The 23229-nt window shown below is 51.4% G+C and overlaps 1 protein-coding gene across 7 annotated transcripts in view; it reads right to left on the bottom strand.

The window, feature by feature from the left end:
• The window catches only part of PMP22 (peripheral myelin protein 22), a 332912-nt gene extending 310836 nt beyond the window's left edge, over nt 1-22076 (bottom strand). The window contains exons 1-3 of one of the 7 annotated variants that reach the window (XM_049861564.1): nt 21892-22076; nt 16935-17045; nt 15328-15424 (exon numbers count right to left, since the gene is read on the bottom strand). In XM_049861564.1, the coding sequence (XP_049717521.1) occupies nt 15328-15424; nt 16935-17012 (175 nt within the window). In that variant the 5' untranslated portion in view covers nt 17013-17045; nt 21892-22076. Of the gene's footprint in view, nt 1-15327; nt 15425-16934; nt 17046-19200; nt 19354-21891 lie in introns of those variants that run through there. The other 6 variants (XM_049861563.1, XM_049861565.1, XM_049861566.1 and 3 more) reach the window with 6 other exon arrangements.
• Between the last annotated feature and the right edge of the window lie 1153 nt (nt 22077-23229).

Genomic DNA, 23229 nt, shown 5'->3' with positions numbered 1-23229 from the left:
GCCCTCAAGATCTTTGGGTTTAAAAGGAATTCTTCATAGAAGAATAATCAGAGTTTCCCCCTTTTATACCCCCAAATTTGCAAAAAGGTATAATGGTAAAAACAATACTAGAAAGAACTGCTTCTCAGACCCCACCCCCATGAACTATAGTAAATTACCTGCCCTTCCCCAAGCACAAAGCCCTCCTCTGCTCCACCTACTGAAATTCTACCAATTCCCAAAGTGCAGCTCAAAAGCTATCTGCTTCCAGGATCCCTAGATGTCACAATTATATTCTGAAAGGAAGCAGATGGCCTGCAATGTGGTGGACACTGACTCTAGGGTCTATCCCAGTGCACGCTCCGCCATCAGGAAGCCGGGAGACCTACCCCAGTCACACATTTCTAGGGGCAGACCCAAGGCAGAAAAACAAGGACTCCTGCTGCCCTCTCTATGTGTTTTTCCACCTCATTTTCCACAACAACCCACCGAGGCTGCTGAGAATCTCAATAACATGTTTGGAATATAACAAATTAAATTATCCTCCTGCCGTTCCTTGGATTTAGTGTTCACAGAAGATAAAGAATGCGATGGGGAGCAGGGGCGGGGGTATGGGGAACTTGGTTTGAGGGGACTTCTAAGTCAATGGGCAAAATAATTCTATTATGAAAACATTCTGCATCCCACTTTGAATTGTGGCGCCTGGGGTCCTAGATCCCAACAAGCGGCCATCTAAGATACATCAATTGGTCTCAACCCACCTGGAGCAAAGGCAAAGGAAGAACACCAAGGTCACACGACAACTAAGAACCCAAGAGACAGAAAGGGCCACATGAACCAGAGACCTACATTATCCTGAGACCAGAAGAACTAGTTGGTGCCCGGCCACAATCGATGACTGCCCTGTCAGGGAGCACAACAGACAACTCCTGAGGGAGCAGGAGACCAATGGGATACAGACCCCAAATTCTCATGAAAAGACCATACCTAATGGTATGACTGCGACTAGAGGAATCCCAGAAACAATGCTCCCCAGAACTTCTGATGGCACAAGACAGGAACCATCCCCGAAGACAAATCATCAGGCATGAAAAGGACTGGTCAGTTGGGGGGAGAGAGATGCTGATGAAGAGTGAGCTAATTAAATCAGGTAGACACTGGAGAGTGTGTTGGCAACTCTTGACTGGAGGGGGGATGGGAAGATAGAGAGAGAGGGAAGATGGCAAAATTGGCACGAAACGAGAGACTGAAAGGGCTGACTCAATAGGGGGAGAGCAAGTGGGAGAAGGGAGTAAGATGTATGTAAACCTACATGTGACAGACTGATTGGAATGGTAAATGTTCACTTGAAGCTTAATAAAAATTAATTTAAAAAAAAAAAAAAAGAATGTGATAGGGAACAGCATGGTAAAAAGGGAAGAAAGAGAGGGAAGAAAAATAGTTTCCATTGAGTTGACTCCAACTCATGCGGCCCAATGGGTGTCTGAGTAAAACTGTGCTCCACAAGGTTTTCCATGGCTGGTTTTTCAGAAGGAGATCACCAGGGTTTTCTTCTGAGGTGCCTCTGCATGGGCTTGAGTCTCCAACCTTTCTGTCAGCAGCCAAGTGCATTAGCCATTTGTACCATCCGGGGACACCAAGAGAGAGACACTCCCTTTATTCTCTGCTCACTAAATCCTACCTGGCCTACCAAGCCAACAATTCACCCAACTTCAGAAGGGCAAGAACAGGGGCCAGGCTGCTACCTCAAAGCAGGACTTCACACAGCTGGGCCTCCAGAGAACCCACTGAAAAGAGGCGGCATCACCAGGAGAAGAGAAGAGTAGAACTAGACAGAAGAAGAGATGGAACTCGGCCTTCAAGTATCTTAACAGTCACGGGGAAAACGAACTGCAGTCCTTCAGAGTTGCCACGGGGGCACCATTAAGGCTTACACTCCTTGAGGACAAGCTGTGTAACTTGGTAAAACCCAAGCTGAGCACACAGAATGCTGCTGCCAGGCACGAATAAAAACTTCCAGAAATGACTGGACAAACAAGAGGACAGGTTTGGGTTGAAGACAGTGATTTCTTAGATAACATCTCACGTTATTGCTCCAACACCGCTGGCCGCTTCTTCCCAGTTTCCTCTGCTAACCACTTCCTGTACCCACAATGAGTGCCCGACTGTGCTGTGGGCCCTCTTCTCCTTTCTGCCTCTCCTCTCTTCTATGCCCAAGCGACTTTACTCAGTACCATGACAACAAAACATAGCACGTTACAGACTAAGGACGCCTTGACTTCCCGCCCACACAGGCGCACTACAGACTAACCACGCCCCAACGTCCTGCCCGCACAGGTGCATTACAGACTAAGCGTGGCCCCAACGTCCTGCCCGCACAGGTGCATTACAGACTAAGCGTGGCCCCAACGTCCTGCCCGCACAGGTGCATTACAGACTAAGCGTGGCCCCAACGTCCTGCCCGCACAGGTGCATTACAGACTAAGCGTGGCCCCAACGTCCTGCCCGCACAGGTGCATTACAGACTAAGCGTGGCCCCAACGTCCTGCCCGCACAGGTGCATTACAGACTAAGCGTGGCCCCAACGTCCTGCCCGCACAGGTGCATTACAGACTAAGCGTGGCCCCAACGTCCTGCCCGCACAGGTGCATTACAGACTAAGCGTGGCCCCAACGTCCTGCCCGCACAGGTGCATTACAGACTAAGCGTGGCCCCAACGTCCTGCCCGCACAGGCACACTACAAACAAACCTCGCCCTGACTTCCTGCCCGCACAGGTGCATTACAGACTACCGTGCCCCCAACTTCCTGCCCTCACAGGCACACAACAGACTAATGACCCGACCTCCTACCCGCACAGGCGCACAGACTAACCATACCCCAACTTCAGCCTGTGCAGGCATATTACAGACTAATGACGCCCTGACTTCCTGCCCGCACAAGCACACTACAGACAAACCACCCCCTTACCCTGCCCGCACAGGAACACTACAAACCACCCCGACTTCCTGCCCGCACAGGCACACTACAAACAAACCACACCCTGACTTCCTGCCCGCACAGGCGCACTACGGATTAACCACACACTGACTTCCTGTCCACACCTCTCCCCTGAGCTACGGTTTTATGCTGACATCTCCTCTGACGGCTCAAACATAAAGGCCAGTTTCTACCACTTGCCCCCCAAAACCCTGTTCCTCCCCAGTTTCCCCTATCTTGGCCAAAAATTGCAGCAATTAAGTCATCCATGACCCAGCTGCTCAGGCCAAAAACCCAGGCGTCATCTCCAGTTATTCTTTCCCCAGCCGCCCAAATCCAATCCCTCACAAATGCTGTCCTCACAGCAAATCCTGTCCTCACCCTGCTCTGCTCCACCTCCCTAGCCAGGCCTCCACCTACACGTCTGATAAGGATTAAATGCAGAACTCTGAAAAGAACACGTGAGTTATTCCTGTTACTACCCTTACCATCACATCATTGTCACCATCATGCCCAGCCTGGACTGTCACCACAACCCCACTACTCACTGGTTTTCTCTCTTGCCTTTCCCCCAGAATTCTCAACATAACAGAATGATCTGCAAAACACAAATCCAATCCCACCACTTGTCTGCTTAAACTCCTCAGTGGTGTCTCGGTTACCCACATCAGTACCTAGGTCTGTGAGGCCATTGTGATCTGGCAGCTCCCCACTCCCTCTCCTGCCTCACTTCAAGCCACTTCCTCCACCCAGCACACACGGTCACAATGGCCCCCACTATCGATGGACACATCCATTCTTTCCTGCCTCAAAACCTCTGCCCTTCATATTTAGTTAAAAACTGGTTGCTACTGAATCAATTACAACTCATGGTGACCCTATGTGTGTCAGAATAGAACTGTGCTCCATGGAGTTTTCAATGGCTGATTTTTTCGGAAGTAGATCACCAAGGTGCCTCTGGCTGGACTTAAACCTCCAACTTTTTGGTTATTAGCTGAGCATGTTCACAGTTATTTACCAACTCCTAGAATTTTCTTCCTCTGGTTCTTCACATGACTAGTTCCTCTTTGTTTTTCAGTCTCAATGCACATTATCTCTCAAAAAAGCCTTCCATAACCAGCCATTTCTTCCCCAACGGTTACTTTCTATTTCATCACCCTATGTGTTTCCTGCAGAGCGCTTTCCATTCTGCACAATTATTTGTTATTTATTGTGTTTCCCCCAACTAAACACAAGCTCCACAGGAACAGAGACCTTTTCTTTTTTGGTGTTTTTTTAAACTGTCATGAAATATATATATGTAACACATTTGCTAATTCAATGTTTTTCACATGTACAATTTAGTGATACTAATTATTTTAATCACACTGTATATCCATCACGAATAATCATTGCCAAATTTTCCACCACTATAAACAGTGAAGAGGACTTGAAGCACTTACTAATGAAGATCAAAGACCACAGCATTCAGTATGGATTACACCTCAAGACAAAGAAAACAAAAAATGCTCACAACTGGACCAATGAGCAACATCATGGTAAATGGAGAAAAGATTGAAGTTGTCAAGGATTTCATTTTACTTGGATCCACAATCAACAGCCATGGAAGCAGCAGTCAAGAAATCAAAAGACGCATTGCATTGGGCAAATCTGCTGCAAAGGACCTCTTCAAAGTGTTGAAGAGCAAAGATGTCACCCTGAACACTAAGGTGCACCTGACCCAAGCCATGGTATTTTCAATCACATCATATGCATGTGAAAGCTGGACAATGAATAAGGAAGACCAAAGAAGAGTTGATGTCTTTGAATTGTGGTGTTGGCAAAGAATATTGAATATACCATGGACTGCCAAAAGAACGAACAAATCTGTCTTGGAAGAAGTGCAGCCAGAATGCTCCTTAGAGGCAAGGATGGCAAGACCGCATCTTACATACTTTGGACATGTTGTCAGGAGGGATCAGTTCCTGGAGAAGGACATCATGCTTGGCAGAGTATAGGGTCAGCAGAAAAGAGGAAGACCCTCAACAAGGCGGATTGACACAGTGACTGCAACAATGAGCTCAAGCATAACAACAATTTTAAGGGTGGCGCAGGACCGGGCAGTGTTTCGTTCTGTTGTGCATAGGGTTGCTATGAGTCGGAGCCGACTCGACGGCACCTAACGACAACAACAACATAAACAGAAATTCACTGCTTCCTAAACAGTGGTTCCCCTTTCCCCCCACCCTTCCACCCCTGGTGATCACTAATAAATTTTGAGGGACCTTGTATTTCTTGTTCACCTCTGTGCACCCAGTTTCTAGAAGAGTGCCTAATATGCGGAATGTGCTCGATATAATTGGAGAATAGATCAATGAATCACATCAGCTCTTTGGAAAGGAAAGGTAGTGAGTTCCCCAGCACTGGTGGGATGAACATGTGGTGGGTATATTGCAAAAGAGCCTGAAGCTTCAGATGGGTTGGGGGCGGGGGGAAGGAATGATGGCCTTCCAGATCCTGCCAACGTTGGGAGTCTATGTCTGGCTGAGGACTGCACGCTAGGCAGCTTTGGTCCCAGACACCAGAAATGAACAACCACAACCTCAGGCTCCGCCACAGCCAATCGCTGCTCCTGAAATACGGGGGATGATCTGCAGCCTGGTAAAATCCTGGGGATGCAATGTAAGATAAAATTCTTAAAATGCTTTTTAAAATAAAAGCAAAGACTGGGAGCTTCCAGGGTCATGTGGTTCAGAGCCAGGAAAAAACAAGGATTCTGTATCACCTCCAGGATATTAGCCTTTGAAGAGAAACATTCTTAAGGTCTGAAACATTGGCATTGGGATACCACAGCCATAGCCTGTACCTCCCCTGCAGGGCCCCAGGGCCCCAGCCTCCCACAGACCCTGTAGAATCAAGAGCCCTTACTTAGAAAGAGATTGTGGGCTGGGCCAGGGAGCCAAGAAGCTGTTAAACTGCAAAACTTGAAGCCACAAATGCAGAGGGCCCCCTGTATTTTCTATAATATGTCCAAAAGCTCAGCCGCAGATGAGGAAATGGTCTGATACCCTTGCAGAAATGACAATGCTACCCAATGCATAAACAGGCCGTATCTGGAGTCATTCTGAAGACGCACACCAAAGAGAATAGCACGGCTCATATGCCTGGCCTCAGAGACTGGCAATACTTTTTCTAATTCTCAACTCAAAGCATGGCTCGGATGCTGCCTACATCCTGTTGACTGGCATGAGCTTGTTGTTGTTTAGAATGGAGAAGAAAGGCAGTGAGGGTTCATGTTCTTCTCCTGGGCCTGCCCACATGCACACTCTGTGGCCTAAGCAGGCTTGCCTGGTGGCCCTGGGAAAGCACTCACTGGCGTGTGCACGTGTGGGTGTAAATGTGCATTACATGGGTTTCCTCCATGTTCTGGTGTTGAACACAGGCCTCTTCAAAAATGAACACACTTCCAGAATGGACACATTTTACATGCCCAACACCTCGGTACCTCAGTATGAAAAAGTTGATCAACTCTCTTTCTTCTGAGATAAGCAAGGGCTCTGTACTGGGGTACCAGGTATCGAGGGGAGGCATCACTGCAGATAAACCCTGACAAGGCCCTGCCTCAGCTTGATTCTCTGGAGCTTATGAAGACCAGGCGGATGGGCAGGGTAAGGCCAGCACCGTGCCTGTCCAGCTCCTGGCTCCCCAAGATCCTGTGCAGACACCAGTCATCTGACCCAGTCTGATCTGCACCAGGGCCACAGAGAGCAGACAGAATGGGAGAATTCTTATATGTACCTGGAATTACTATTAATTTGGAAGATTCAAAGCAAAAACTACTGATTCACTCAACAGCAAGGCACATGCTTTGCTGGAATGCTCTGGATCACTGGATTAAAATCACCCTATTGGGGGGGGTGGCCAGGAAACAGGCCCCTTTGGGACTTCAGGAGGAGGCTTGGCACCCCCCACCCTACCCCAGCTCACAACCAGAGCTGCTCAAATGGTATCAGTTTGAAAACCGCAGTTCCAGGAAGTGGCCTCACTCATCTCTGCCCCAGTGTACTTGTGTGGATGCTTGTTCTTGGACCCTGTCTGCCATGCCCTGGGATTCCATTATCTTTATCAAGGCAGAGAGGACATATTTGTAAGCAGACACTAATTTTCTAACATGGCATAACGCTGATGGCTATTCTATGATTATGAAATTAAAAGCTTACAACAAGGAAAATGTATAGGGCAGCACAGGAAAGGGAAACCAACAAATGCGACAAGAGTCCCATCACTCAGGACAGCCACTGGAAATATACTGGTGCGTTTCTACTTTGTAAGATCTCTGATCTATTCTGCCTTCTAAGCGCTGTCGACTGTTACTTTAACTTGAACAAAAGGCAGCTGAGACACATACAAGATAGAGCAGGTCAGAGTGAAATCCTAAAAACTGGAAATGCATCAGTATGCACAAACTCCTCACGAGGGTCTAGCAGGGCCTAGCTACTCATCTGCGTTCCACCCTTGTGCCCTCTATCCCTCCAACACACCAGGTTCCCCTCCTCTCTGGTGCTGATCTTACCCAACTTCTGGCTATCCTGCACAGGTCACTCCTCAGAGCCCCCCACACCAGCCACACATCACCTTACTCTGTTTTATTTCTATTACTGCCCTATATTTAAAAAATAGAAAACAGTTGCCATGGAGTCAGTTCCAACTCATAGAGACCCCAAATGTGTCAGAGTAGAACTGTGCTCCATAGGGTTTGCGATGGCTGATTTTTCAGAAGTAGACCGCTAGGTCTGTCTTCACAGGTGTCCCTGGGTGGACTCGAACCTCCGACCTTTTGGTTAGCAGCCCAGCCTGCTAACCATTTGCATTACTGGAGGGCTCCTGCCCCACAGCATCTCTGTTTATTAACCGGTCGCCCAGTAAACTGAAAGCTCCTGGTGAGACGGGAGGCATCTCTTCACTCTTGTCTCCTCAGCACCTACAATGGTGTCAGACATATGACAGCTGTTCAGCAAACAGTTCTGAATGGAAGGACGAATGGATAGATGGAAGGAAGGATAGAAGGGAAGGAGGGAATGCTGAGGTGGAAAGTGGCCCTTCCTGTTCAAGGAATCGACACAGGCTGACATTCCAGATGGAGGGGAAGAGATATGGTAGATGAGATTTAAAGGGATGCAGGAATGGATTGTGTGGGTAGATTCCCATGGGCTTTACTGCGGATTTTCACCTGAAGATCGAGACCAATGAGACGCCTCTGAAAGGCTTTAAGTTGGGGAGTGACAGGATCAGGTTTATATTTTTTTGTGTTATGCTGGGTTCCATATGAAAAATGAGTAATGAGGCAGCCAGAAAAGGCACAGGGAATCCAGTCAGGAGGCAACTGCAGGGCACTCACAAGAGACAGACAGACATGGGACACTGGGCGGACTGTGGGACCTGCCGATGGTCTCAAGAAGGAAGAGAGACAGAAACACATCAAGGCAGATTCTAGATGTTTGGCTGGCTAGCCAGAGGAACACCATTCACTGAAACCCTAGAGCCTGGCAGAGGCAGAGATCTGGTGGAGAAGAGTGAAAACTGAGTTTGGACATACTGACTTGGGGTGTCTAATAGGCAGCTGGATATATGGGTCAGGACTTCAGAAAAGAGGTCTGGACTGGATAAAGCAAAAGATTTAAGAGGCACAGTGAAATAATAAGACTTCATCAGGTAAAAAGGTCCCTGGGTGCTGCAAACAGTTTGTGCTCAGTTACTAACCTAAAGCTTGGCAGTTTGAACTTACCCAGCAGTGTGACAGAGAAAGGCCTGGTGATCTGCTTCCAAAAGGTCATAGCCTTGAAAACCCTATGGAGCAGTTCTACTTCGCACATATGGGATTTCTATGACTCAGGATCAACCTGACAGCAATAGGTCTGTTTTTTTTTTGTTGTTGTTGGTTGTTTGCATGTGTGTGTTTATTTGTTTGTTAATAACCGGGGGGGGGGGGGTAATGGGCAGGAGGGTTAGTGTTTGCTACTACCCAAAAGGTCAGTAGCTCTAATTCTCCAGCTGCTCCTTGGAAACCCTATGGGGCAGTTCTACTCTGTCCTATAAGGTCACTATGAGTCAGAATCGACTTGAAGGCAATGGGTTTGGTTTGGTTTGAACCAGGAGGGAGAGAGAAAGAGAAGTGTAGGATGACTCTGCGGCTTCTGCTGTAGGTCACTGTAAGAACAGTGGTGCTATTGGACTCCCAGAACACCCAGGCCCTGCTCCCAAAGTGCACAGGACGGGGAGGATGGCTTTCCATATAGGCCAAACAACCACATTTCTGGCCTCCATGTAACGAGGTGTGGCCATGTGACTAAGTTCCAGACGAAAGATGGAAGCAAAAGCGTAAAGTCCACCTGGGGGAGCCTCCTCCTCCTCTCTCCACCCTACCGCTTGGGATGTGGGTGAGATGGCTGAGCTCTAGGGGTCTTTCCATCCATGACGATGACAGCCAGTCCCAACAGATGGCAAAAAAAAAAAAAAAAAAAACAGCTAGAAAGTGCCTGGGACTCTGCAAGTCTCAAGGAAGCGCATGCCTATCCTGGGCTGCCTTCTTCAGGCTGCTTTTAAACGAGGGAGAAACAAACTATCTCACTAAACTGGTGCCATTATCGCCAGCTTTCCTGCTGCTTAAGGTCATGTCACTGCCTCAACAAGGAATAGCCTCCTCCCCCGCCCTTGCCTCTGTTTATTTAAATCCTGCCCATTCTCTGGAGGATGGATCAAATTCCACCTCCCACACAAAACTTCCATTCCATTTCCTCCCCTGGACTCGGGCACACTGGCTGTCTGCCTGGCTCGTCCTTCACCCCTCCATGCTGATCTGCTGACTCCCCAACAAGCCTCAGGACCATCAAGGGCAAGGTCCATGTTCTGCAGGTCCTTATATCCCCAGGGTCAAAAAGGCATTTGATAAAAGGTCACAATGAATGTGTCCCCCGCCACACCGCCTTCACCTCAGTCCACAGCCAGAATAGGGAGGGGACCAGAAACAAAGTCAGAAAATGAGAAGGCAGGCAGGGTTGAGGGCAGCTAGTAAGAAATCTAAAGCTACTTTCCTATCAAGAGAGAGCTTGGAGAAAGATCTGGTATGTCTCCTTCCAACTATGTAAGAGACACTGGAGGTTCTTAGACTTGCCGCTGCCCTGCACAACACCAGGGGCCACCGCTCCTCCAGAGAACAACCCAACGGTGCCATGGCTCACACATAAAACTAGTTCCTCCAGAAAACACAGCAAGTGATTAAACCAACACATCTTTCTCGTAACATACTTGTAATACACTCTTCACCAATCAGTATCAACAACGAATTGCTTTTGATTCCTTAAAGTACGCTTCAAACACTCTGAGAGCAAATACAGACAGGGTAAATGGCTTGTAATTAGTAGAAAACATATAAAAAAATGTTGTTTCTTTTAATGTATTTTTTCACCTTAATGTTTTGTCACACCAATTGTTAAACCCAAGCTGAACAAAGGAGTCACACAGGACTCATTACTGCAGAGCTGAAGTTAACTGACGCACACACCAACCTCTCAGGAAGACGCCAGCAGAGATGGAAACCACGACTTGGGGGGCTTAAATGGAAACTTCTAACTTACAACACACCTGAGTTGAAACAAACCCAGCATGTTGAAGAGCATGTCCAGATTTTCCCAGAATGCCCTTATTGTGAAAGTTGAGAGGACAGACGTGGAAGAGCGTGTACGCTCTGGTATCTGCACAGAAAGGAACCAGCAGGGTTCAGAACCCACTCTAAAGACCCACAAAGTCACTGTACGTGAACCCGAGAGAGCAGAGCACTCAAGGAGCAAGCTGAGTGATGAGAAGTTTTCTGATTAAAATGACACTTGCTGTCGTGAGGTGCTGTCAGTCCATTGCAACCCAAGGAGCCCTGGTGGTGCAATGGTTAAGTGCTCAGTTGCTAACCAAAAGGCCAGCAGTTGGAACCCACCAGCAACAAAGTTGGAGAAAAGGCCTGGTGATCTCCCCTGTGAACGTTACAGGAAGCCCTGTGAGGCAGTGCTAGTCTGCGCTACAGGGCACTAGGAGCTGGAACCGACTCGACAGCACACAACAAGCATCTCTTTAAGGTCCCTGGTGGCACAAATGGTTTGCAACTGGCTGCTAACCTAAAAGGGGGTGGTAGGAAACCAGCCAGCAGCTCTGCTGAAAACAGGCCTGGAGAAGTGCTCCCATGAAGATTACAGCCGAGAAAACCCTGGGGAGCACAGTCGGCTCTGTAACTCATGGGGTCGCCATGAGTCAGAATCAACTCTACAGCAATACGTTCGTTTGTGGTTTTCCTGCGTTTTTGTTTTAAGTGCCTCTTTAGAGTTCCTGGGTGGTGCACTGGTTAATGGGCTCCGCTGCTAACCCAAAGGCTGGCAGTTCAAGTCCACCCAGAGGCACCTTAGAAGAAAGGCCTGGTGATCTACTTCCAAAAAATCAGCCACTGAAAACCCTGTGGAGCACAGTTCTCTGATACATCGGGTCTCCATGAATCAGAGCCGACCCCGAGCGCCTGATTTGTGTGTGTGTGTGTGTGTGTGTTGGGTGCAGGGGACGGGAGAGGTGTTTAATGCCTCTTTGAGATCTGCTTCCAGAGCAGAATAACAGCTATCCACAACCACAGAAGACGCAGAATTCAAGCCAATACCAGGTCAGGAGGCAAATATCACTTTCCCTCCTAACAGGAGTTTTAAGCACAGTTTCGATAACTGTTCCTCTGATGCCTTGATTCTGCTGAAAGCCAGGTTTCACTGTGCCTGCCAAAGCTGCCCCCTTTCAGGGCCTGAGGGTTCAGGGTTTCAGGCCAGCCCCACATGGCCAAATGCCACTTGGAAACCGTGCCTGCAGACACAGGCTTTTTGGGGCTGCGTCCCCTCTTGTGACCACCAGGTGGCAGTGGCAAGTAGAGAGCCTCCATCCTGAGACAGCAGGGAACCGCAGCTAGACCACATGGGCGAGAAACCGGATGCTGTGGCTTTGGGGAGAAGCAATGTGTGGGTCACAGCTCAGACACTCATCAGTATCTCATTGACTTTGTTGCCAACTCGCCAGACAAAGCCACCAATCAACCCTGAGGACGGTTTTAATTCAACATCCTCCACATACTCAGAGAAAAGATAAGGCTGCTCACATCACTAGGAGTGGGGTCTCTCTTTAGCTGGGAAGTGCAAGCATAAAGCAGGGTTTTCTATTCCATTTTTTCACAGGGAAAAAGTATTCCCTGACAATCCTCCCCACATAAACCGCCAAATGGCTATTAGCAGTTTCTGTTTGTACTGAGGTTCAAGATATTTGGTTTGTAATGCTTCAGTGACATGTTTGGGTACTACTGGGTACAGGGCCTGCAGGGGGAAAAATCCAGCAAAGAGACTGAATTGTGCAAAGCCTGACTCTGAGGGTGACTCCCCTTCGGTGAGCTGGAGCTACACTGTCTCTGAGGGTGACTCCCCTTCGGTGGGCTGGAGCTAAACTGTCTCTGAGGGTGACTCCCCTTCAGTGAGCTGGAGCTAAACTGTCTCTGAGGGTGACTACAGTTTGGTAAGCTGGAGCTAAACTGTCTCTGAGGGTGACTCCCCTTCGGTGAGCTGGAGCTAAACTGTCTCTGAGGGTGACTCCACTTCAGTGAGCTGGAGCTAAACTGTCTCTGAGGGTGACTACAGTTTGGTGAGCTGGAGCTAAACTGTCTCTGAGGGTGACTCCCCTTCGGTGAGCTGGAGCTAAACTGTCTCTGAGGGTGACTCCCCTTCGGTGAGCTGGAGCTAAACTGTCTCTGAGGGTGACTCCCCTTCGGTGAGCTGGAGCTACACTGTCTCTGAGGGTGACTCCCCTTCGGTGAGCTGGAGCTAAACTGTCTCTGAGGGTGACTCCCCTTCGGTGAGCTGGAGCTACACTGTCTCTGAGGGTGACTCCCCTTCGGTGAGCTGGAGCTAAACTGTCTCTGAGGGTGACTCCACTTCGGTGAGCTGGAGCTAAACTGTCTCTGAGGGTGACTACAGTTTGGTGAGCTAGAGCTACACTGTCTCTGAGGGTGACTCCCCTTCGGTGAGCTGGAGCTAAACTGTCTCTGAGGGTGACTCCACTTCGGTGAGCTGGAGCTAAACTGTCTCTGATGGTGACTCCCCTTCGGTGAGCTGGAGCTAAACTGTCTCTGAGGGTGACTCCCCTTCGGTGAGCTGGAGCTAAACTGTCTCTGAGGGTGACTCCCCTTCGGTGAGCTGGAGCTAAACTGTCTCTGAGGGTGACTCCACTTCGGTGAGCTGGAGCTAAACTGTCTCTGAGGGTGACTACAGTTTGGTGAGCTGGAGCTAAACTGTCTCTGAGGGTGACTCCCCTTCGGTGAGCTGGAGCTAAACTGTCTCTGAGGGTGACTCCCCTTCGGTGAGCTGGAGCTAAACTGTCTCTGAGGGTGACTCCACTTCGGTGAGCTGGAGCTAAACTGTCTCTGAGGGTGACTACAGTTTGGTGAGCTGGAGCTAAACTGTCTCTGAGGGTGACTCCACTTCAGTGAGCTGGAGCTACACTGTCTCTGAGGGTGACTCCCCTTCGGTGAGCTGGAGCTAAACTGTCTCTGAGGGTGACTCCACTTCGGTGAGCTGGAGCTAAACTGTCTCTGAGGGTGACTCCACTTCGGTGAGCTGGAGCTGAACTGTCTCTGACGGTGACTCCCCTTCGGTGAGCTGGAGCTAAACTGTCTCTGACGGTGACTCCCCTTCGGTGAGCTGGAGCTACACTGTCTCTGAGGGTGACTCCCCTTCGGTGAGCTGGAGCTAAACTGTCTCTGAGGGTGACTCCACTTCAGTGAGCTGGAGCTACACTGTCTCTGAGGGTGACTCCCCTTCGGTGAGCTGGAGCTAAACTGTCTCTGAGGGTGACTCCCCTTTGGTGAGCTGGAGCTAAACTGTCTCTGAGGGTGACTCCCCTTCAGTGAGCTGGAGCTAAACTGTCTCTGAGGGTGACTCCACTTCAGTGAGCTGGAGCTACACTGTCTCTGAGGGTGACTCCCCTTCGGTGAGCTGGAGCTAAACTGTCTCTGAGGGTGACTCCACTTCGGTGAGCTGGAGCTAAACTGTCTCTGAGGGTGACTCCGCCTTGGTGAGCTGGAGCTTAGCTGACTCTGAGGGTGACTCCACTTCGGTGAGCTGGAGCTAAACTGGTTTCTCTCATCAGGTAGAGCATCTCCCACAGAGGTATCAGATCTCTGAGTAGCGGCAGCATGTAAAGCTGTACTCTGTGGTCTTTTAGACCTAGGATGTCAAGCTCTACCATACCTACAGCTACCTTCCTCCCCCAGCTGAGGACACATCGTTTGGAACACAAGGCCTGGCGGCAATAGGCCCACTGTGTATGCAACAACAATGGCTATGGTCCCTTCCAGGGCCATGCTGACACAAGCACCTCCCAGCCCCGAAAACAACACTTCACAGTTAGCTCTACTTTTCCACGTGCAAAGACATGAGGCTCCTGGTGAGCACCAGACCTCTGCGCACATGGGGTATAGTGGATGCCTTTCTGACAACTCTTCCTTAAGTTGACTCTAATTAAACCTGCATTCCAGGATCTTACAGCAAAGATGCCGAGGACAGAGGAGATATACAGTATCCTGGATGAAGAACCCCTACGTTCAGTTAAAAAAAAAAATTTTTTTTTTGTAGTCTATTCAGGGGGACCCCATGTGTGTCAGAGTAGAAATGCACTCCATAGGGTTTTCCGCAGCTGGCTTTTCAGAAGTATGTCTCCAGGCCTTTCTTCTGAGGCACCTCTGGGTGGACCTGAACCTCCAACCTTGCACCACCTAGGGGCTCCCAGGCTCAATTTGGAGCTTTGCAAATAGCTTCAAGGCTCCAGGTTGCACTAAGGACACACTCAAAGCTTTTCATGCTAAATGGCACCACTGAGGCCTGGGATCTGCAAAGGCGTCCTGTCACTGGAGGACCAAAAGTAAACCCAGCCATTGTCAAAACGATCCCACTGCATTGCAGCAGGAAGAGGAAGGACTTTTTAAAATAACAACCACCAACCACAAAGAGAGGTTGGATCAAAAGTTCCAGTGGGGTCTGCCTAAGGTTTTACTGCTTGTCCTCATCCACATTTCTTTACTCACAAAAAAGGTTACACTGAATTATCAGGAGGCAGGCAGAGCATTTCTCGAGGTGGGAGAATGGACAATGACACCTGGATCTTCACTTCCACAGTGAGGCTTGGATTCACTGACCCCTGCTGCATTCCGCTCCACCCCAGCAACAACTTTCTAGCTGGTGTCTTCCAAGAACAAGGGCTTCCAGGTCTGCACTGAGAACATGTTACAGACATACACGGACAAGCTCGTGGTGGAAAAAGCCAGTCTCACCGTTTGCCGATGTCAAGAAACAGTGGCGTACGTTGCCTGTGGAAGCGCTACAGTTCTGCCAGAGGTCAGTCGCATATTCATGGCCCACAAGCCATTGCTAGAAAGAATCAGACATCCAGAATCAGGGGAGGCAGTGAGCAGGGAAGGGGGCAGGAGACTGAAGAAGGCAAAGGGTGGGCTCATCCACTTGTCCACCTGGCCTGCCCCTGCCCAGGGTTGGAAGGCCAGAGGCCACACCCTGGCTAAGTCCACAGTCATGTCAGAGAAAGAAGAAAGGTGGCCACCTGGCCCAGACATGGGGCTGAGGTGAGAGCCGACACTGCATAAGAGAAAAGCACTTTGCAAATGGAAAAGTACCCCCTGCACACACACCTAGCTGCCGTGTGCAGAAGCCAGCACTACAGAGGAGCTATGGTCTCAGCTCAGGACACCACATCCAAGCCTTCTCTTCCTCTCACTGCCTTGGAGTCATTCCCCCATCCGCCACCCCTCTGAGCCCATTTTCTTACTGACAGTGCCTATGAATCTGACCCGATTACCATCAGGTACAATTACGATGTCGTGAAGAGGCTGGTAAATGAAGACCAACTCATAAATCCCCAACATAGTTATTTCTCACTCTGACACAATTATCCCTCAACCTTTTAAAATGGACGAGAATGTAATGCCTGGGACTGCCTGAAGCTAAGACATAAAACCACTGCAATGTTACTGAGTCTGTACTCATCTCTATCACCAAAAAATTAAGTTTAAAATGGAATGTTTGCTATCTGATACTTTTGTATTAAAAGTTATTATGGTGACCTGTTCATATTAATTTCACAAAACAGGCCTGGTACCCTAAACTCTTTCCTGAAAAGCCAAATTTAACTTTCCATTTTCAAATCTCAAAAAAAAAAAAAACAAAACTGTTGCCCGTCGAGTCAATTCCGACTCATAGCGATCCTACAGGACAGAGTAGAACTGCTCCATAGGGTTTCCAAGGAGCAGTTGGTGGAGTCGAAGAACTGCCAACCTTTCGGTTAACAGCCGAACTCTTAACCACCGCACCACCAGGGCTCCCACAGCCCCACCAGGGCGCTAAAACAGGCGTTTTATGAACTAAGCCGCCCTTCTAGCTTTGGACACTTGAAGAAAATAAAACCAAACCTTCATAAATAATACTTCACTTCCTCAACAAACCTGCACCAAGGAAAGGCTGAACAATCTTTCTCCAATAAAGTCGGAGTGCCCTGGAGGCGCGCTGCAGTTACCCAGCTACAACACCGACCCGCGAACCTAGCCTAGCCCAAAGCTTGCTTTCTTCTCACCTTGAATCTGCTTTGGTTCCTCAAAACTAAAAATGGACAGCTTGCCAGAAACTGCAAAACGTCCTGGGACTTTGGAAATTCAACTTTGTAGGCAAAAAAACAACATACTCCTGAAGCTGGGGGAGCGCCGGCAAAAACCCTGGGGATGGGGGTGTCGCCCGCCCGGCCCACCTCGCCCGGCCCAGCCCGGCCCACCTCGCCCGCCCACCTCGCCGCCCGGCCCACCTCGCCCGGCCCGGCCCGCCTCGCCCGGCCGCCCCGCCGCCCGGCCACCCCGCCGCCCCGCCCGGCACTCACGCTGACGATGGTGGAGACGAACAGCAGCACCAGCACGGCTACGTGGAGGACGATAATGCTTAGCAGCAGGAGGAGCATGGTGTCCGCAAGTTGTGCTCAGCGGAGGACGTGCTGCCGGGAGAGGGGAGGCCGGCTGTGAGGCAGAGCGCACAGGCTGCCGGCAGCTGGCAGGACGAGCCGGCCGGGAGAGGGGAGGCCGAGCGCACGGGCTGCCGGCCGCTGGCGGGACGAGCCGGCCCGGAGAGGGGAGGCCGAGCGCACGGGCTGCCGGCCGCTGGCGGGACGAGCCGGCCCGGAGAGGGGAGGCGGAGCGCACGGGCTGCCGGCCGCTGGCGGGACGAGCCGGCCCGGAGAGGGGAGGCGGAGCGCACGGGCTGCCGGCCGCTGGCGGGACGAGCCGGCCCGGAGAGGGGAGGCGGAGCGCACCGGCTGCCGGCCGCTGGCGGGACGAGCCGGCCCGGAGAGGGGAGGCCGAGCGCACGGGCTGCCGGCCGCTGGCGGGACGAGCCGGCCCGGAGAGGGGAGGCGGAGCGCACCGGCTGCCGGCCGCTGGCGGGACGAGCCGGCCCGGAGAGGGGAGGCGGAGCGCACGGGCTGCCGGCCGCTGGCGGGACGAGCCGGCCCGGAGAGGGGAGGCCGAGCGCACGGGCTGCCGGCCGCTGGCGGGCCGAGCCGGCCGGAAGCAGCGCTCAGGGAGGGTCCCTGCGTAAGGAGTGCCCGGGCCCGGTGCCCGCCTGCCCACCCCACCGCCTGCAGGGGGCAGTAGCCGACCGCAGACACCGGCCACGCCGCCCCCTGCGCCCGCCCGGCAAGCGACTGAAGGTCTTCGTATTTGGAACAAAACAAGCAGTGCGCGCACGTCTCAGTCACCCTGGAGTAGAGGGATTTCCAGAATGGCCGGCAAAGGGCCCAGGCACATATCGGGGCAGCCCGACTTGAGAAGGAGACATCAGGAGGAGCGGCTGGAGGAGCGCGCACGTTCTCCGAGACTGGGTTCAAGGGCTGAGTTTCCCCATGGGATGGGGCATGGGTGAGGGGGTAGGCACCCGGATGTCGGCGAGAGGCGAAGCAGGCTTGGGGACCTCAGCGGCGCACTGTGGGCGAGAGCGCGGCTGAGCGGATGGTTTCCCAGACCCCAGCGCGCCCCACATTCCGTTAGTCTCCAAATTTCCACCCAGTTTTGCCAGCCAAGGGAACCGTCCTAGGCCCAGTTCAGCTGGCGTAGACACTGACGGCTCCGGCTCCGGGTAGGCAGTGCAGAGCTGGGGGAGTGTGGAGGGGAAGGAACCGCCCGGGGGGGTTGCCCGGTCCCGCGCTCCCCGCCCACCGTTCGCGCGTCTCCTGGCAGCGCCCCGGGTGGGGCCATTCCGCTTTCCCCACTAGCGCCGCGCGTTTTCCCCAGGCATGGAGAGCACATCAGCGGTCCTTCCGGGCTGGGCGGAGGGGAGCAGATGCCCAGCGGGCAGGGGAGGCAGAGGGTGAAGAGCTGAGTCCGAGGAGGACTGACCCTGATCAGAATCTGCAGGAAGTCTTCTGTCGGAAGCCCTGTGGCCCTAGCCCCTAATTTTGCAGACTTTAGGGAACTGAAGCCGGGGTGACCTGTTAGAGGCCATGAGTGGCTGTGAAAGGCCAGCTAAGTCTTTGCGGATCACTTTAGCTTAGAGTCTTAGAACCAGGGAGACAGCATTTCAATAAGTCAATCTTAAAAGTACCCAATCCCATGCCCCTCCGTTCCTCTTCACACACACACACACACACACACACACACACACACACACACACACGCTACATCCAAGAAACCCTGGAATGTACAAGGAGAAATAAGCAAAGCTTTCTGATGTCTCCCAGAGGGTTTAACTTAAATCAGATGACTCCTAGTGCCAAGGAGGGGCAAGAGAAGGGCGCTTGGGCAGGTGGTTAGGAACTGGGGACCACAGGAGCCCAGTCCCCACACCCAGGTTCTCCACAGCAGGCACGGCTTTGCCAATGCGCCCTCAAACCGGCGGCTCTGTAGCGAGGCGGAAAATGTTCCGCCTCTGCCCCCTGTCCCGACACCACCAGCACTGCCACCCGCTCCCTGAACTGTCTACAAACCGTAAAGCACTCCTCGCTGTACCAATATAGGAGACAGACAGGGGACTCCCGCGCTCCTGATAGCACGCTCCAGACCTGGCCACCCCAGCGCCGGCGCCCGCTCCGTGCCTTCTGGCACCGTAGACAGAAGATGCCCACGTTTCTCCTCCACTCCCGCCACCGAAACACTTACAGCCCAAAGGAACAGCCGTCCCCGATCCGCAGAGTGGCCTTAGGCACAAACTCGGGTGGTTCGCTCGCTGCTGGCGTCCCCAAAAACAGCTGCGCTGTGGGCTGCGCGCGCGCGAAGCGAGGGACGAGGGGGAGGCTCCCGGCGTTCCCCTTTAACGGGAACAACGCCCTGTTTGCGTCGCTGCAGTAGGGTGTGTCCCTGGGTCAGCGTGTGCGGGAGGGCGGGACTCCAGGAGAAGAGAGGGAAGGAGGGAGGGAGGCTTGGAGACAGTTAAATTACTCTGTCTTAAATGTGCCCCCAGGAAAAAGTCTATCACAGCAAAACCGCTGCGACTCTTACTAAGGCATCTGAACCTTCTCAACTCCCACCTCCCCCAGCTCTGCAAAGGGCACAGAAACCTAGCAATGACCAATAAACTGGTCCCTCCACCGCGCTCCTCAGCCCACGTGGGATAAGTCCCCTCAGGTGTCGCCCCCACGGGTGCCCAGCGCTGGGTTTCGAGACACAAGAACGTGGAAGGCGCCCACTCGGGGGACTGAGGACGGATTCCTCCCCTCCGGGTTAAGGGAAGCAGGCTTTTAAGGGCTGGAAGCCGTGTCCCTCCACCCCACGCCACTGGGCCGCTGTAAGTCTCGGGTCCCTCTCCCCTGGGGTCCTGGCGCCTCTGGCCTGCCCTGGCATCTTATCGGGGCGCACCTGCACCACGCCGGCCCGCGCTATCAGTGCCAGCCCTAAGAATTGTGCGTGCCAGGGCATGGATGGGGACTGATCAAGCGCAGCCCTGCGTTGGTGGCAGGGGTGGGGAAAGGAGGGAAGTCTGGCGGACTCCGAGACAGAGTACCCTGGAATCTGGCTCCTCGCAGCCTGGGCGAAACCACAGCCAACTTTGCTCCCAGGCGAAGTTTGCCGGCTGCAGCCTGACCTAACTCCCAGGCGTGGCTGGCCTCCCGGGCCATGGGGTGGGAGTCGGCTATTTGAGGTGGAGGGAGACCAGCCAGGAAAATCAGTTGATCCGCCCAGCGTTGCAAGGAGAGAGGCTAGTCCCTCCTGGGGAGGTGCTGGTGCGCCTAGCTAAGACACCTGGGCCGGTGGCCCTGGAAGACTTCAACAGGGAGCCGGAATGTGGGTGTTAATAGCCTTTGCCTATAAAATGCGGATGGCTGTCTCTGTCTCTCGCTCTCTCCCTCCTTCACCTGCTAGATCAGTCTAAATGATTCCGATAGTTTCATAATATTTTACTATTTCAAAGTAGCAGCTATTTTAACTAATTGTATTCTTGAAATTAAAAAATTTTTTTTTTAATTTCAAGAATTGTATTCTTACTCGCTAAAAATTAAGAAATCTATAAAACAGTTCAAACACAGTTCAGTCTTTTTAAAACTCTTAAATGATCAGATTAAAAGGACAAATAGTTGAACAAATTTTATTAAATGCCCATTATATGCCACGTCTTTTACCTGGTACTTTCCACATGGGGGTCTAGGAGAGGCAGTGCGGTACAATGGTTAGGCACTGTGTCTGGACTCAGACAAACCTGATGGTGCTGCTCACAAGCCTTGTGAATGTGGGTAAGTTTCTTAAGTTTGCCATGCCTCAGTTTCCTCATGTGTAAACAAGGCTAAGAATGCCTACCTTAAAGGATCGTGGTGACAATTAAAGTAGACAATGTGTGCAACGTTACCAGTTAGCACAGTGCCTGGAACATAATAAGAACCCAGCGTCCAGTGAATCGCAGCCATTGTTACATTGTCATCACATTTAACCCACACAGCAGCCCTCCCAGGCAGGCTGCACCACCCCTGCACTAACACACAGAGTACCAGCATGTCACTACCGTGTGCGGAAAGCACGCACTTGAGTAGAATGACTAACTGAAGAAATGAGTTGCTTTCTCTCCTCCACTGGTCATTTTATAGGTCAGATTTCCCCTAGGAATGTTTCCCTTGTCTTATGCCATTCAGATTTACTTATTATTCAGCCAACATTTATGTGATCACTAGGTACCAGGTCCTGTCCTAAGTGCTTTCCAAAAATGTTAGCAGTTTAACTCAGAACCTTCTCTTCTTTCTTCCTCTTTCTTTTTTTAAAGTAAACTTTTTAATGAAGTAGACACACAAACAGAAAAGTGCAAAAATCATAAGGCACAGCTTGTTTCTTCCCTTCTTTTGAACCCCAAACTTTGATCCTGAGCACCCAGGTCACAGCCTCGTGGTAAGCTGCTGGGCTTGTGAACCGTCCACCCCTCACTGCCTCCTGCTTCCCACCTCAGCCCTGATGGTGGAACACAAAATGCTGCCGGCAGCCTTGCTGCCACACCCAGCGCTCCTGCCAGGCCTCTGCTACAGGGGGAGCTTGCCCCAACCTGTCTGCCAAGAAAGCATCTGTGTGCAAAGAGCTCTGACCCAGCTTCTGGTCCACTTTGTCCCTTCAAACCTGGAGGTGTCAGGGTCTCTAGAAGCCTCATCAGAGAGCTCCCTTCTCTCCAGCCAGAGTATATAGATATCTAGCGCTTAACCAAGGGTTTTTTACAAACGGATCTGAAGTCTTCTGATTCTTTAGTCTATTTCAACACAAACATGCCATCTTCTCTGCAGCCCAGTCTTTTTGCAATTTGCAGATGTTGAGGATTGGGCAGCTCTCTAAGTCATAAGCGCATACCACCTAGAGGCCCATGTTGCCAACAAAACTCACCAGACAAAACAGCAAGCGTAACCCCTTCCTCCACAGGAATTTCTGTGCAGTCTAGGGCAAGGGATGCCAAGGTGACCCTCCCTGCAGAGTAGCGGACCTGCAGCTGGCAGACCCTCTCTGAGCCCTGCTGCTTCCAACAAGACTCCCCTGGTCCCTGGTGCCGCTCCCTGTTACTGAGATCAGGCGGTGCCTTTCCAGTTTATTCAGGGGCTGGTCCAATGCTGGAATATGTCATGGTGGCCTGAGTGCACTCAGCCTCTACTATTTAAAGAGACAGTGCCAAGATTTATGTGTTTTCGAGAACACAGGGATTCCAAGAGGCACTGCCGGGCGTAAAGAACTGGAATCCAGAGGCAAAGAGCTTCGAGTATGCCTGAAGCCTTGATGCCAAGGCTGTTCTCTCTGGAAGTACCAGCCTGTATAATGTCAAAGAGGCCCCTCCCCTCACCTCCCAGTGAATTTTGCAAAGATGCAGTAGACTGTGGGAAGAGTCTGTGGATCCAGTGTTGTGGGTGTGCAGATAGACTTTGTTTCCTCAACAACAACATTATTTAAGGAACTCCAGCACTGCTCAGGTCGTCTCTCACAGCTTCGCCCAGGAACCCAGTCTCTCAAAGCCTGGAAATCAGGCATGCAGTGCTCTACATCATAGTATGAAAGGTGTCTGCTGACTGCCCAGCCTGTTGAGTCCCCACCCCAACTTACCACACTGGCGGCATCCTGGAATAAAACCTAGGGAAATGGGTTCTTCCTATGGCTCCATCTTGAATGTGCCCTTAATCAAGTCATTGTTAATTGTTGACCTTCATGAGATGATTCAGTTCAGGTAAACAAACCTCTGTTGAAAACTTGCCGACTTGTCGGGCAGGATGGGCTGGAAGAACAATTGGAAGGTTATGGAGAAGCAGACAAGTGAACCCATTGCTGTCAAGTGGATTCCCACTCAGCCACCCTATAGGACAGAGTAGAACTGCCCCTGTAGAGTTTCCAAGGCTGTAAATCTTTATGGAAGCCGACTGCCACCTCGATCTCCCATTGAGCGGCTCGTGGGTTAGAACCCCCGACCCTCCAGCTAGCAGCCAATGGCTTAACCACTGCACCAGCAAGGTTCCTCCACGAAATAAGGGCATGGTATTCTTCAGGCTTGTGGTAGTTTGTAGCCCTTCAAGGGCTCAGAAAGTGTCCCCGGTCTTTAGCAAGTCTTCCTGGGTATAAACTGCGAGGCTAGGGCTTTGTTTCTTTGGATAAGTTTCCTGGGGTTCTGGCGATTTACCCATCTCCTATGTATAAGAGTCCCTAGCTTGGAGCCAAAGGTAGTGTTTGGGGAAGTCCCTCTCT

The sequence above is a fragment of the Elephas maximus genome, chromosome 19 (genome assembly GCF_024166365.1).
Source record: "Elephas maximus indicus isolate mEleMax1 chromosome 19, mEleMax1 primary haplotype, whole genome shotgun sequence".
Lineage (NCBI taxonomy): Eukaryota > Metazoa > Chordata > Mammalia > Proboscidea > Elephantidae > Elephas > Elephas maximus.
This window is presented reverse-complemented; position numbering and strand designations above follow the sequence as displayed.